The sequence below is a fragment of the Netta rufina genome (assembly GCF_964035555.1).
Source record: "Netta rufina genome assembly, chromosome: 4".
NCBI lineage: Eukaryota > Metazoa > Chordata > Aves > Anseriformes > Anatidae > Netta > Netta rufina.
The window spans coordinates 12,573,790-12,589,295 of NC_140127.1; the positions used below are offsets into that span (position 1 = coordinate 12,573,790).

At 42.3% G+C, this 15,506-nt stretch overlaps 1 protein-coding gene across 2 annotated transcripts; it reads left to right on the forward strand.

Moving 5' to 3' along the window:
* The first annotated feature begins 80 nt into the window (after window positions 1–80).
* On the forward strand, window positions 81–6,531 carry SARAF (store-operated calcium entry associated regulatory factor). 2 transcript variants are annotated; one of them, XM_084286176.1, is made up of 6 exons: window positions 81–171; window positions 273–448; window positions 1,586–1,970; window positions 3,809–3,917; window positions 4,790–4,908; window positions 5,406–6,531. In XM_084286176.1, the coding sequence occupies exons 1-6, from the start codon at window positions 87–89 to the stop codon at window positions 5,429–5,431; spliced, it is 900 nt and encodes a 299-aa protein (XP_084142302.1). In that variant the 5' UTR covers window positions 81–86; the 3' UTR covers window positions 5,432–6,531. The 2 variants fall into 2 exon arrangements, with proteins under 2 accessions (XP_084142302.1, XP_084142303.1); XM_084286177.1 differs by having other exon boundaries at window positions 4,793–4,908; window positions 5,406–6,530.
* Window positions 6,532–15,506: the final 8,975 nt, after the last annotated feature.

Sequence of the window (15,506 nt, forward strand, 5' to 3'; positions counted from 1 at the left end):
CTCGCTTAGTCCCCGCCCTTTCCGGCCTGGCGGCCAATGAGAGGCGCTGCGCGGACCCGGAAGGGCTCAGTTAGCGGGGAGCCATCATGGCGGACGGTGGTGTCGGGACCGCGCTCCTCCTGCTCCTCCTCAGCGCTGCTGCCGGCTCCGCGCGGGGCTGGGCCCAGCCGGGTGAGGGCTTCGGAGCTGCTCCTGGACCCGGGGAGGCCTTTCATGGGGAAGGGGGCGGGTTCCCGGTTGCTCCGTGCTGATCGCCGCGCTTCTCGTTCCAGACAGGGTCCTGCTGAGGGAGGTGCAGGCGCTCACCCTGCGCAGGGGTCAGTACACCACATCCCGCCGCACTGCGGCCGTCCCGCAGTTGCAGTGCACAGGAGGCAGCGCTGGGTGCTCCCGCGCCCCTGAGGTCGTGCAGTGTTACAACAAGGGGTGGGATGGATACGACGTGCAGGTAAGTGTTGGAGGCTGGGGTTAAGCTTTAATTAAGCTATCCTCCTACTGAGTCGGTAACTTCTGAAAGAGTAAGAGGGTGGTGAGGCACAGGAACAGGTTGCCCAGAGAAGCTGTGGATGCCCCAGCCCGGGAGATGTTTAAGGCCAGGCTGAACGGGGCTGTTGGCAGCCTGATCTAGTGGGTGGCGTCCCTGTCCATGGTAGAGGGTTTGGAACTGGATGATTGTTAAGGTTCCTTCTAACCCCAGCCATTATATGATTCATCATACTTAGAATAAAAGTAGCTATAGATATTTCAGCACTTCAGCTTTAACTTTTAAAACTTCTAGTTCAGGCATCTAGAACCTTCTCTTGCATGTTTGCATTTTTGTCAGCTATTTTAAGACAGCTTCTTTTTTTAGCTGTTAAGTATGCTTCTGGTAATAGAATAAACAGGAATCAAAGCTAAAGCTTACTGTTAAAACTGATACGGTGTTGTAAAAGTACAGTCAAATCTGAATTGGTAGTGGGCACTGGTATCCTGAATCATTAATTCGGAGATTACTTCTTTCAAAGCATGTTGATTACAATGAGAGTTGACACCTAAGTTCAGATAGTTCAAAGACTTGTGAGACTGACAAATCTGTATATATTCACCTACAGAATCACAATCTGATTACTAAATCTCACACATAATTTCCTTATAATGTCTATCCCATTTTCTTTTCCTATCTGTCTGAACACAAATACAATCATGTCTTTTCAGACTTCCAGGGTCTATGTTTGTATCTGCTCTCCAGTCTGCATTGGACAGGTGTTTATTAATGGTGTGCCTTGTTATACAGAATACAGATTATTTTCAGAGGTGTTATACCTAACTGAGGCATAGTTGAAAAAGCTGTTCAGAAAATCTCAGAGTTGTAATTCTTCTTTGCTCTGAATGAGTTCATATTAACTTTTAATTTTGTTAATAATTCCAAGTTAATTTCAAAGTTCTAGTCCTTAGAATATGAGAACTTAGAAATTCCTTATGTTCTGGCCTTTTAAATGATTTCTTGACAGTGAGAATTGTGTTTCTGAGCACGTTGGGGAAAACAGACAGGTATTCTCATCTCTGGAGAAGTAGCTGCTATTTCATATTGTGTTTACTTTTCCAGTGGCAGTGCAAAGCAGACTTGGAGAACACCCATCGCTTTGGACAAATTGAAGTGAGCTGTGAAGGCTATGATTATCCAGATGATCCTTACATCTTAAGAGGATCCTGTAGTTTGCTGTTCAGGTTAGAGCTGACTGAGGAAGGTGAAAGGAAAGTGAAGAACTCTGACAGCTTCAGTTCTGGCTTCTATCAGTCAAGGAAGGATTCTTCTGATTCTGGTGCTGGAGCAATTGTTATAATTGTTATTCTGGCTCTTGCTTTTGGAGTGTACAAGTTTTTCCTCAGTAACCAGCAGCCTCAGCAGACGTTTGGTGATGGATTCGCTCGTCCTTCCTGGCAGAATCATCAGGCACCTCCTCCTCCTGGTTTTAAGCCCAGCTTCACAGGTAGGGCTCCAAACCCTTATAATGCAAGGATTAAGTGTACTTGGTCAAACGTTTATGCTTTAGTAATGTTAAAACAAACATTGATGGTTTCTTCCAGGCTTGCTCAAACCACTTGGCCAACAGGGGGTGCCAGTATAGCTCTTCCAGATATCCTTGTGCAGGACATTTGCAGCAGAAATGCTTTATCTGTACCTGCTGCAGAAGATTAGAAGGGTTGTGTTTCAGTATTACTAGTTAGTTGGTATGCAAAATGACTTTGGTGTGGTTATTTCAGACTTCGGGCAGCTTTTTCATTCTGTGTGTGCACCAGTGACCTTGTGTGTGCATGCCACTTGTCCCTGGTATTACTGTGGCAGTTTCAGGGTTCTGTCCTACTGGGCACAGTCAAAACAGAATAAAGGGCTGCTTTATTATTTCTGTCCTGTTCCTTGTCATTTACTTGCACAAATGTGCTTTTACTGGACAGGAATCTACAATCCAGCAGGAGTAGGACTTTAAAAATTTCTCAATTGATTCTGAAAAGTGAATAACTTAAAAAGCATGTAGGGATTAATTAGTATCTGCCTTCAGGTTTGACAGCAGAGAAAAGCGTGTCTCTGAGTGCATATGGCTTTGCATATTAATAATGTATTTGTCTTTGAATGTCTGGATGGTAATGAAAAGCAGTGTTGTTCACTTATTGCTGTTAATATTTAATTTGCCTCATTTCAAATTCCCCTAGCATGCAGAATGTGTCCTGCGAAACTCGTTTAGCTGGACTATCTTAATTAAATTAGACTTTTCCTCTGTTAGTGGTTTGACATGATCTTGAATGTTTGCTTGGATTTTTCAATGAAGACTGCTTTCTGAGTCAGTGTTCAGCCATGGTGCTTTTGGATAAATGAGTTTGTTCATCTCCCTGATTAATGTAGCTCTTCACAGTAAATTAAGCATTATTTTGGGTCCCATATCAGCATAGTTTAAGAGGTGTATCATCCCAGCGAGAGCTGCTTTCTTCCAAATCACTCAAAATGAAATTCAATATCAAATTACATGTAGAAGTCTGACTTAAAATCTGTTTGAATCATCAGTTTTCTCCCATGCCGTATTTCAGAGAGACTAGTGTTGCTTTCAGTTCTTGCCTTTTTATACTTCCTTATGTGTTAAACCTGTGGTTGAGCCTATATTTGCATCCCTGATTTTCTATAAAATCTGTGACTCTCCTCCCCCAGTGCACTTTATTTGCCTTCGTTGTTATCAAGGTATTTATCAGTCTTAGTGACTCATACATAACTGCAGTGACACTGCAAAGTTTTTATCATGTCTTTTGATACCAAGTTAGGAGACTACTCCATATTGTTTCTGGTAATTCTAATGTTAGCTGCTAAACTGAGCCACTCCTACTCAAAATGAGCAGATGTTTTCGGTGAGGTTAGGTGCAGTGTGTGTTAGTGGTTGGGTCACTGTTAGCTTTTATAATAATTTATTCCTTAGTCTGCCTGCTGTGTGACCTTGAGCAAATCACTTTCTTCAATTCTTCTATTTTTAATCTAAACTGTCTGTTTATAAAATCTGCCGGCAGGGACTCTGCACTGTTTTGGAAACATCAAGCCTATGAGATGGGGTAGAAGCTAATTGCTAATGTAAAACTCTTTACTGTTCTTACTACTTGTTTCTGTTTCTTCCTGCTTTTCAAACTGTGGGGTGTTTCAAGATAAATTTGATCAAGAATCCACTGAAACCAAGAGGAACACGGTGTCTAATTTTCCATTATGTTTAATGGGAGAATTTTGTTGTAACAGCTGGCCTGAGGATTAGGTGCCATTAACTGATGTTTTCCCTTTTCCATTTGGTTCAAGGAGGCGACAGATCCGGGACTTGGTCCAGTCATGAAAACAGTTCAGGACCAGGATTTTGGACTGGATTAGGAGCGGGAGGCTTGCTAGGCTACTTGGCTGGCAGTCACAGGTAAAATATGCATACTGACAGATTTTAAGTATCCAAGATTAAATTTTTATACTTGTATCATTCAAACTCTGAACTTCTTCTAGAAGAAGGGTTTTTAAGTGCAATCTGTAACTCCAGCAGCAAAGATATTCTGAAAGTTTTTTTTCAGGGAGAAGAACTGGGAAGACAAAGGCTCTTCATTCTGCACTAAGTACATACTCAGACCTGGCTTGGTGGCCTGCAAATTTAAAATGAGCATTTGAACAATCTCTCCACAGACTGCCTTAAAATACTGATTAAAATATTAGCTATTTATGGATGCTTTTGTTTTGTCTTGTGTTAGTGTCATCTCAAATTTGGTATGGATGGCAGTTGCTCTTGTGTGATACTCAGTGCAGTCAAACTAAAAAGCCTTTGATCTGCAGTCTCCTGATGTCCCATGTATGGAAATCCAGGAGTTGTATTTTTTTTTTTCAAGGGACTTGTAGGTCATAAGTTGCATTTTTTTGAATAAGGTAATACAAATAAAGCTGTTTCAGTGCTGGAGTAAATATCTACTGGTCATCTGATCATTGCAAAACACTTAAGCTTTAAAAATGTATCAATCACTCAAGCTATTTAAGAGTGAAAATTGTTGCTGTCTTAGTCTTCACTAGAGAAAATATGACCTCTGCAGGGACTTCTCAGAGACCAAGCAGCTTCCTGTATTTGTCAAGTAGCTGTACTTAAATATAAAGATCATCCTTGCTGTTAATTCTTTTAAATAGAGAAGCTTCTATGTTTGAAAAGTGCCTGCTTACAGTTCTCCCTTGAATACATTCTCCTTGTTTGGAGAGGTAATACCACAATTATTCATAAGGTTACTGATGAAGTCTTCCTACTGTTTCTCTCAGCAGAGCACAGCCACGATCACATTTCAGTATGTGGACAGATCCCCCAGCTGCACCTCCAATGTATGGGCAGTCGAGCAACTCTACGCAAGGTAGCAGTACAGGAACAAGAACGGCTTCTGGTAAGGCACCAGACCTTTTAATCTCCTGAAACTCAAGAAACTTTGACCTGTCCGAAATGCATGGAATATTAGTTGAGGTTCAGCAATTATTCCTGCCTTTATTTCGGCCAGGAATTGGGTACAGATGAGCATGTAACCATATCTTTATTTCTTATGGAAACAGGGCACCATTGTTGGGCTTGAAACTCTTTCACAGGCCTACAGGGAGAGTGGTACCAATGAGTACTGGGTTTGTTTTTATTGGCAAGGTTCATTATTTTAAGGTTTTCCCCTTCATTGTGTGCTACACATGCCCTTCTCTAGAAAATGTGCAAATGTGATTTTTGTGTTTAAAAAAAATCTATAAAGAACATTCTTCAGGCCAGTCAGTCCACAGCTGTTGCTTGATGTTATACTTTATATTGAACTCATCTCAGAAGTTTTAGACTTTTTAGAACTGGAGAGGGCCCAGTGGAAAGTATGTAACGGAGCTGAGCCTTTTTTCTTCTTCTTTGCAGGCTTTGGGGGCACAAAGCGAAGATGAAATCCTTGACGTTACTACATCTAAGTTATTTAACTAAATTGTCTTTCTCTGTGCTAGCCCCTTTTTTTATTAGCAGTACGCTTCAAAAGCAGTTGTGAAGAAAGCTGTAAAGAACTAGACAAAGCATCTCTTTCCCACGTGGAAATGTGGACCTTCACTCTGGTTTAGGGTATTGCAGGTGCTGGGACATCCACTGTTTCACCACAATGGCTTTTTCTCATAAGATACAAAATAAACTCATCCACCTTGAGAAGAACAATGGTACAGTTGCATATACTTGATGGATTAATGCAATAGTAGTCTTAGCAGATCTTCAAAGCAAGTGATTTACTGTTCTGGGGTCAATTTCATTTAATCCAGATTTTTTGTGGTTCTGTGTTTGGTCGTTTTTCACTGTTTTGGTTTGTTTTTAGTGGCCCAGCATCTGAAATGCCTGATGTATAATGTACCTGATACCTAAGGGTAGCTGTTCTTTGAAACTACTGTTGTTTGTCTGTGTAGAATTCATGTGAATATTACTGTAAGTGCTGTCAGGCAGTCAAATGGGGTTTTCCGTAGTGAAAGAGCAAAATTAAATATATAGAGAATAACATTAATCTAATGTTTGTATCTGTGCTGTGTGACTGTTGGAGACAAGACTTGCAGTTATGAGGTCACACCATGCCAAAGAAATGTAACTTGAAGTGAGACAAGATCATGTCTAATATGGGCCTTTTTCTGGGGGACTAATTTAATTTAAATAAAGATGACTGCGGACACTTTGCCTACAATGCACTTTTCTTTTTACTGTGGGTGTTAGTAATGCTGTGAAAATGTCTGATATGGACTAGTTTAAATCTCAGCCCTTGTCTTGTCTGCTTGATGACCTGTTCAGGACTCAATAAACCAAAAGTGATCTTTGTAAATGGCAAGGGAACGTTCTTAATCCAAAGCTGGTGGTATCTGTAGAGCGTATCAGGCCTTGAGATTAATCAGAGAAATAAAATTCACTGATAGGACAAACTTTCTAGAATGTACTTTCTTTGATAGTGCTTTTTTTTTTTAATGGGAAGCATGGATGCCTTGCTTTAGTCTGTAATGATATTTTTGGGGCTCTGAGAAGAGTGTCATATGTAGTACTTAGCTGATTGATAGTACCGTGGGAAACTGTTAGAAAAAATGATTCTTGGGATGTGGGTAGAAATGAACAGTAGGCAGCTTGAACATTAAACTTCCTCCAGAGGCTGTACCTCTATCATCATACAGCTTAGAAGCATGTGTGTACATGGCTCTTCTATGCTGGCAACAGCCTGCAAAGCATAGCTTTCAGCCTTGAGATAATGCACTGTGTAGGAATTGATGTAAACTATTCCAGCAAAAGCACAACCCTGCTTTATTGATACAAGCTGCATCTCCCCGAGGAGGCTTAGCAGGTATGTTCACTCCAGGTGAGTGACCTCAGTGTTACTCATTGAGAAAGCAACTGTGTCCATTCATGTATGCAAAAATAATTGGCTGAAATGTTAATGCCTGAGTTTAATGTCTGGCTTAAGCAACAATATAAATGCATCTGAGAATCTTGAAGAAGCCAACAAGAGTTACAAAAGTGCAGTGCTCTAAGTGGAAACACAAAATCACGATCAAATTGGTAACTGATAGTGTTTTGCTGCTAAGAGCTGTTGGAGGATGAAGGGGAAACAGCCTAATAAACAGCCTGTTCTAGTAACCTAGAAACCAGGCTATTAGTTTTTAGTTTTGTGAGAGGAAGTACGTGATAAATCTTTATAGCCAAGGATAGTAATGAATTTCCGTGGTGGAGTTCTGACTTGTTTCAACCTATATATACTTACAAATATATTACAGGCAATATTCCACTCACCAGTTAATTGCATAACAATGAAACTGGACTTCTGCAGATAATAATGAAGTGCTATCAATTTTTAGACAATGTTTTCACTTGTATTTATATCCTGTATGGAACCTGTTTTGATGCATAAACTTGAATTACAGTAGTCTGCTGAACCTGGTTTTGGATATTTTTGCCCTTCTGTTTGTCAAAGTAATAAAAACAAGTGAGTTAGAGGGTATTCCTTCCTTCAAAACACTATCCTGAGGCCTGCAGGACTGGCACTGTCTGTTTTTCAGTTGCTTTTTGTGTGGTAATTGCAGTTCTGCTTTGCATTTATGAATATTTCTGCCCATACTCTTAAAACACCGTATAGCCTTGCACAAAACTAAAGCTCATTACAGGCATGAAACTCCCAGTTTTACAGCTGACTTGTTCTGAAGCATGTGATGAAAGAAAAAAAGACACAGAGATAAGCTTTCTGTATGCCACTTTGTCTTGTGACTCAACTCCTAGGTCACATCTCAGCTAGTTCAGCAGACTCATACTCTACAGCTTTCTCCTCCCTTTTGGTGCAAAGTATGTGTTAAACAAACGAAAGCCCTCTAAGTTTTTTTTAATGTTCTGTGAACATCACTTCATATCACAGAGTTGCAAAACAGAAATAAAGCTAGGTGGCACACTGTCCAGCAGTAGGACTAGGTGTAGTTTCAAGGCATGATTGCTAGAATAAAGTAGCAAGCAATGCCTGCCTGCTGAAACCTTTTTCTGCAGCTGATTCTCTTGCTTTCCCAGTATTCTGCCTAAGTAGTTTTTACTTTTTGACATCTTTTCTATTGCAGCTGTGTTTGGATAGGGCTAGTGAAAACAATCAGTGGACTCCCTTTAAAGTGCCTTTATTTCTTTATCTCCCACTGCCTTCTATCTCATAGTTGACTCTTTTCATGCTGTGTGTCAGTGTTTCTTCGGTAACGAAGTGACAAGTACTTGCAAAAAGTACCTTAAGCTGGGAATGGCTGTCATAGGCTGAGAGGAAATCAAAACACTAAACTGACAGGCTGTGAATTGACCTTTGTGGTCGTTATGGCTTTGAAAATAACTTTTTAGCCTTCTGGTAGATAAGTGATTTTGTCATGGATGGCAACTGGAACAGATTAAGGGCTGGTGAATTAGCAGCACGTAGAAAACCTGAAAACATGCTCTCCATTGCACCTTGGAAATGACTAAAATTCCTAAGCCAGGTACCTGGCCTAGGATTTGCTAGCTCTGCCATATGTAGTGGCTTCAGGCAGATGTGTTTTGTTTTGTTTTTTTTTTTTAAAGATCTCACATGTTTCAGGAAATGCCACAATGTAAGTATCAAGCATAAGGAAGGGAACTTGGCCCCACCTTTGTATTTTTCCCCCACTTGAATGTGTCCTGAGATGAATTGAGAACAGAAATGGAAAGGGCAGCATACAAGTATGATGAAAAAAGGCAAGTTTACACCTGCAGTAGCCAAAGCCAGGATGACAGATGGAGCTTTCCCTAGCATTTCGTGCTGTTGTGTTGGAAGGTAGCTCTAATAGCAGCACTACTGGGATTCTTATTTGGGCTTGAAACGTTCATCCTGCATCCCTAAACAAGTCCATGGGGTGATTATCGCTGATACATACATTTTTATCTGAGGACCATAAGAGCCATAGCTAAACTCAGTCATCAAGCCATCCAACATGACACTTGGTGAAGACCATACCATCAGAATCTCCTTTAAGACCAGGTTCTGGTTCTCTGAGTTACTGCACAGGGAATTTTGTTTCTGGATTTGCCTTGACTCTCCTGGTACTGAGGCACTTGCGGTCTTTGCTTATTTTGTTATCTTTGTACAGGATCTTCTGACTACAGACCCTTCCAGCCATCTTTTATAGGCCACCTGTACCCTTGTATCAGCATCTGGGGATGTATTTATTGCAGAGGCATTGGAAATATGCAAAGCACCTTTTTTTCTGCTACTGAGTAATGGGAGTGACCCATCTAGCAGTCACCTTGTTTTAACCTTTAGCAATGTAAATTCATCACATTTAGTTTAACTGCACAGAAATGATAGTTGGGGGGAGGGAAGTGTAATGAGTGTAGGTGAAATGCTGAAGTGGGACAACACTGCAGAGCTGATCTTCACACTGGGAATACTTTATCAGCACTTTTTTTCCCCTCCCCACAGGAGGAGAAGTACTTTATTGTAGTGGATTTGAGTAATGCTCCCTGTGCGTTTTGCACCACTTCATCAAGAACAGGAGGCTTAGATCTGTAAAAGGTTTGGTGTTCAATAAATATCTGGTTAGGTTAGAGCTTATTGTAGTTTAATAATCGACTTGTTTGATTATCAAAGATAACTGATATTGATCAGTTGATAATCAAGCACTCATAGTGATGGCAGATGAAGATGGATCAGCAGAGAAATTCATGTGGTCCCTAGCATAAGCTGACAAACTGTGCTGTTTCAGAAATTGAGGTAAAAAATCTGTTCAAAGTAGGCTGAAGTAGCTCAGAAAGTTGCTTCTGCCTTTGCTTTCAAGTCAGAGATCCTGTTCAGCACCTGCTGATGACACCTACTGTCAGCAGTGAAGTGTAATTTCCCTTATGTAAACAAACCCCACATCCTCCCAAGTACTATTACAAAACCAGCCAGGCCCTGTGGGTTGCAATGCAGTTTGATTTTTTTTTTTTTCTTGGCAAACTTGGTTGGATGATTCTACATGCCTTCCTTCATAACAGGTGAAGGATTTCTTTCCTTTTTAATAAGTAGCCGGGGATTAGGCTGTAACAGCAACAGAGATGAAACAGTGCAAGCATAAATGTGGTCTTCCTTTCATGATTTGAACCTCGAAAATAGTTTTGTCCAAGGTAGTAATATGTGCCCTTTATCAGTTCAGCATAAGATGAACTAAAGAGAAATTGGGATTTGGATAGCTGCTAATTTATATTGCGGAGCTTCTCTGAGCATAACTGAGAAACAGAACTTCCCCCTTTTGCACCAGCTGAGAGAGAGAAATACAATGCAAACTGGCTCCAAAAGCATTCAGTCTGAAAAGCGCAGGAGAGAAAGGAATCCCAAACAGGAACTGGTAAGTATTTCTAGCCTGAGATACGCTATTGGGGCGTCTGTTTGCCTTGATCCTTTGTTTGCCCAAGCACCTGATAGGCCCTATGGAGCAACGAGTGCTACTGCTTAGCCTAAACCTGGCAGACCTCCAAGAGAAGAGAATGTGGGCGACGGAAGACTGCATTCAGTAAACTCTGGGCAGCGTGTCTGCGGAGGGCCAGGAAGACAGCTGAGCTACAGGAATGTTTAATTCTGTGGAATGACAAATGAAGCAGAGACAAGGAACAGCAAGCATGAGAGGTCTTTGCAAAACGATGTTGGATGCACTGGTAAAGTCAGGCAATGTCCTGGAGGTTATTCTTGTGCCCTGTGCCTGCAAAGGAGTTGCACACCCCATGCCTGCATGTGGCTTTTAAGAGCAAAGTATAAACTCAGCTGTTGGGTCGGGCTCTCTCTGCCATTCTCTTCCTTTCCACCCTTGCCCAGAAACATGGCTGTTGGTATAACCGTGTGTTTTCATGAATAAACACGGGTCAGGGATTACGTGCACCTCAGAGTGCAGGCCCGGCACTTGGTTTATGAAGCTCGTTACCCCAGGACACTGTAAAGGCTAAGATGCAGGATGGAGTTGAAGGGAAATACATCAGTGACGGGTATTACGTGGCTTTGGCTTAGAAATCCCCAAATGATTTCATCTCAATAATTGCCCTAATTTTCCACCGAAATTAAAAGGAAAAGTCTAGTTGGCGTTTTTGGCAACTGCGCCACTTTTATTGCATGCCCTAAGTAAACAAAACAAAGCTGTGTGTACAGTCTGCCCTTCGTGTTTCAAGAGATATAGTTGTAGTCAGTGCTTGTCATGTGAACGTGTGGGCCTATGGCACCAGCCTCCCAGGCCTTTGCGACTCAAATCTCGTTATGCTAGTGCAAATTTCCACCTGGGACGGCATGGCTGTCACAGTTTTTTCACAGTGGTCTCCTTTTATAAGCCAGGTGAGAACTGAAAGAAATAAATTTAACTGGATCACAATAGAGCTTGTGTTTTGCTTTTTCTTTGCTGTGCCAGCTTATCTTCAATAACAACTTGTGCCACTGAAGTCCAACAGGGACAAACGACTGCATCTGTCCCAGATGAGATGCTCTGAGCACGGTGCCCGTTTGGCAGGGGAAGAGTTAACAGGAGCAGCATTATTTCCCTGAACTTGCAGTAGTGCCTCAGGGCCCCAGCCCAGACTGGGAGAGGAAACCAATTGTATTGGGCACTGTATCTCCTGAGGAAAACACAATCCCCGTCCTGATGGGCCCCCAAACGGAGGGTGGGGGCAGGGATTATAGCGCTGTGATGAATGTGATGTGTTTTTTCCTGTTTCTTTTCTTACCTTGTGGGCAGAGTTTTGTTAGGCTGAGATGAGCTGAGCAGATATTCAGAAGAAAAGAAAAAAAAAAAATGCGGTTCTTAACCGGGTTTTGACACTTAACTGCCCATCCAGGTGAATCAGCAAGATTACATCTTTCAACGAGCCATTTTCTCCACACAGGGCTAAATTTTCCTTATTCAAAAGAAATGTTAGCCCTTGCTTAAATCTGGGCGTTAGCAAATATCTGACTAGTCTGGCTGCAACAGTGAAACCCGCATTGAACCTGTGCTGCAACCTTGGACACCAGTAAAAACCATCATCAGGGAATTTGTCCAGCTGGTAAACTGTTATTCTGCTCTGAGCAGCTTCAGCAGTGCTGGAAACCACAGCATCACTACCAGTTCATCTTTTAGAAATGCCTGTAAAACTCGAGGGAAGTGTACAGAAGAGTGTAATTACATAGACAAGTGTTCATATGCTGTGTTGATTCTTAAGGATCGTTTCATGCTGTTAAAATGTGGGTTCTGTTGATTAAGCAACTGCTGAAGGTGAAATGGAAAGGACACGTAGTTTATATGTTTGCCTAGGCTATGTTTTCTTTTTTTTTTTTCCCACCAGTATAGCTGCACTTGTGCAAACAGCAAAGGGTGGAAAGCTGGGCCTGGAGTAAGCAGTTACTTGAACTGATAAAAGGAGATTGCATTCTCAATGGAAAAAAAAAATATATTTCAGCATTGCAGTATAGTTTAGGATACCTTCTCCTCACTTCTGTCCAACTCCTGACCTTTCTGACTCCAGCACTAGAAAAGCACAACTCCTCCAGGGTCAGACCGGGGGTGAAATGTTTTCTGGTCGTCAGTGTGAGCTTGCAGCGCAGTAGGTGGAGGGGACAGGCAGTGGCTTATGTGCTGGTAAAGGTGTGAGACAGCGGAGATGGAAGAAGCAAGCGTGCAACTACGGATGGGGAGAACACACCGAATCTGCTTGAGGCCAGTAGGCACAGGAAGCCCTGTGAGAAGAGGCTTGTGGATTAAAAACTGAGGTGGCTGGGAAAGTTAGGTGGAATTCCTGACCCTGATGTGAATAAGCCAGACTTTTCCCAGCAGGAAAGTTATTGATAACAGGCATGCAGCCTGAGCTGGGAATGAAGGCAAAAACAAGGTACAGGGCCCACAGTCAGCTGGCTAAGCCCCGCTGCATAAACACAGATTCTTTGTGAATAAAGCCTTCCTCCGTTATTGTTCCTCTTACCCAATAATTGGCTTTGATGTCACCATTACATGCTCTCCTCCCAGCATAATCCCTGTCGCTGTCAATTAGCCAGTGGCAGGGTAAACAACAAAGAGGGCTATTGCTTAAGAAACAACTGCTCGTCCAGAGAAATGTTGTCAAATACCAGAGGCACTGTTCCCTGCTTTGCCGTCACCCAAGACAAAAAGCTGCACTGCTTCAAATACAGCTGCTGTAGAGGGGATTGAGTTACTCCAGCACCAACTCTTCTGTGCTAGAAAGGCTGTTAAAATGGTTTCACACATGGCAGCTGCACTCGTGTTTAGGTGGTGGCACTGTAACTCCCAAGTGCATTGCTCTCACACACCGTGAGACTCACCCACCTCACGTGCACCAAGATCTGCAGTCAGGGCCACCATAAATATCCAAAAAATCCCTAGGCTGTGCCAAAGTCCAGCTGGTGTAAATCAGCTCTGTGCTATTAAAGGTAATCAGTGAGTATTGACCTGTCCCATGCCTGAGGCAAGGCCCCAGCTGCCTGTATGCTGTAACTGCAGCTGCAGGCCATGAATCTGTGATCACTCACACTCGGCCACCTACTGCTGGCTGGACATGTTTCAACTCGATCGGACATGATGGGTGTACGATCCCATTTCTAGCAGATCAGCCAGATCCTACATTTTGGGGTTACTGCTGCTTTGGGGCTTTTGGACTGGCTTCGTGCTGCCTGCAGGAGGACAAGGAATACCTTATCCAGGCCCAGTGATATGCACAGGAGATGCCCTCTCTAGCATTACATCAGAGGACACGAAGTTAACCCTTTAGAGCATCTTGAAATAAATTGGCCTTGGCAGAAGCAGCTTGTGCCAAAACAATGTTTTGAGTCAAGTGACCGTGGTGGTTTAGATCCCGCAGTGGTGGCCTGAACACTGGGTTTACTGCTCGGTCAAATCACAGCCACAGCAGCTGGTGGCAGGCTTGCTGTAGTAGCCAAAGGATGTTTTACAAGTACCATGCAAAAATACAGAGATATCTTAAACCTAACTGCTTGGACAGAAATGTGTTGCCATGTGAGTAGGAAAGTGACTTTCAGTAAAGGCTTCGTCTTACCTGAGCCTGGTATTTCATACTCGTTATGGCTTCATTGAAATTAATAAATTTGCCTCTTCTGTGGGCTTTTCTGAAAGAGCTAGTAAAGAGTAGCTAAGGTCTGGATACCAATTTGTGAACTAGTTTTAACACAAACTGCCGCTGCCTTGTTTTAGAAGAGCGTGTAGGTCCTAAGAGCTGAAGCAGCATGTTCAGCCAGCCCTTCGAGGTGGGATAAACTCACACTGCTGGTAAAGGAGGAGCTTTTGGGGATGGTAATTATAATGTTCTCTTTTCCTGATCCTGTTTGCCACATGGATGCAGAAAACCTCACGCTGGAGCAAGGGAGGAGATTCCACGATGGTGGCTATGAGCTGGAGAGCCTGACTGCCAGTGCTGGCCACACAGCTGGTTCAGGCTACTTTGAAAAGTACATGGAGCCGAAGTGTGACTACCTCTTTGTCTTATTCTCATGTTTTCTTTTAACTGCCATTTTATTTCAGATGCCTGAAAGTCAAAAGACATAAAGGGCAGTTGCTGGATTTTGTTTTAAAGTTCACTATTTGAAAACAATGATTTATTAGATTGGCATCGTCATGACACCAGCGTATTCTGAAAGTTGTAGAAAAAAGCTTTTTCAAACTGATTAAAGCCAGAATTTCTGTAACACAAGTGATGCTGCGTAGGGCTTGAAATTTTGGCTCGTTATGACCTTCGCATACAAGATGAGATATGAGTAGCACACAAAGCACGGCAAAGCAAATGGCATGGCAGTGGTTTTTCTCCACTGACCACGAAGAGAGTCCTATCAGAACACATCACTGCGGATTTTATGTATCTTGTCATGCTCTGAAGATACTGTTGGAAGTTCAGTAGGAGCTAAGCTGCCGGTGAAGCTACAACAAATTAGTGTACTTGCAGATTATAAAGGTTGAGAAGTCTGGTCAGACTGGTTTCTAATAAGATAAAGAGATCTTTGTGTAAGTGAACATTACTATGCTATTAAGATAGTATTAATAGTGGCGTTTTAAGAGAAGCCTAAGGGATCTGGTCATATTAAAAAACAACAACAAAAAAAAGGCAAAGCAGACAGTGCAAAAAACCCCTTCCATGGAGCGAACCTGTGTCAGTACCAGTTCTGACGTTATCCACAAGGAAGCAAAGTTCTCATAGGAACCTCAAGTAAATTCTGTACCCGTTATAAATGCAGGGCCTTTATTTTCATAATGGATGCTAATATTGAAGTATGTTTTCTATTACAAACCCAGCTCCAGCTCCCTGCTCCCCTGCTCATCCAGAATGGAAACAATCCATCTTAAAGTTTCTTGTTTTGGCAGAAGTTTTTATTTACTATTGCATTTTTCTGCAGACATTACAATGTTTGATGTGGCTCATTTCTTCCAGGGTACGTATTCACTGCAGAATTATCTACATTCAAGCTGCCTGAAAGCATCCCGACCACAAAATACTTGCTGCAGCCACTTCCGTGTG

What these genes read in the sequence shown, in the direction of transcription:
- SARAF (XM_084286176.1), top strand. Translation starts at nt 87, where the DNA reads ATGGCGGACGGTGGTGTCGGGACCGCGCTCCTCCTGCTCCTCCTCAGC. An exon ending in GCGGGGCTGGGCCCAGCCGG is followed by an intron (nt 172 to 272) that starts GTGAGGGCTTCG and finishes TTCTCGTTCCAG; the next exon opens with ACAGGGTCCTGCTGAGGGAG. An exon ending in TACTTGGCTGGCAGTCACAG is followed by an intron (nt 3,918 to 4,789) that starts GTAAAATATGCA and finishes TGTTTCTCTCAG; the next exon opens with CAGAGCACAGCCACGATCAC.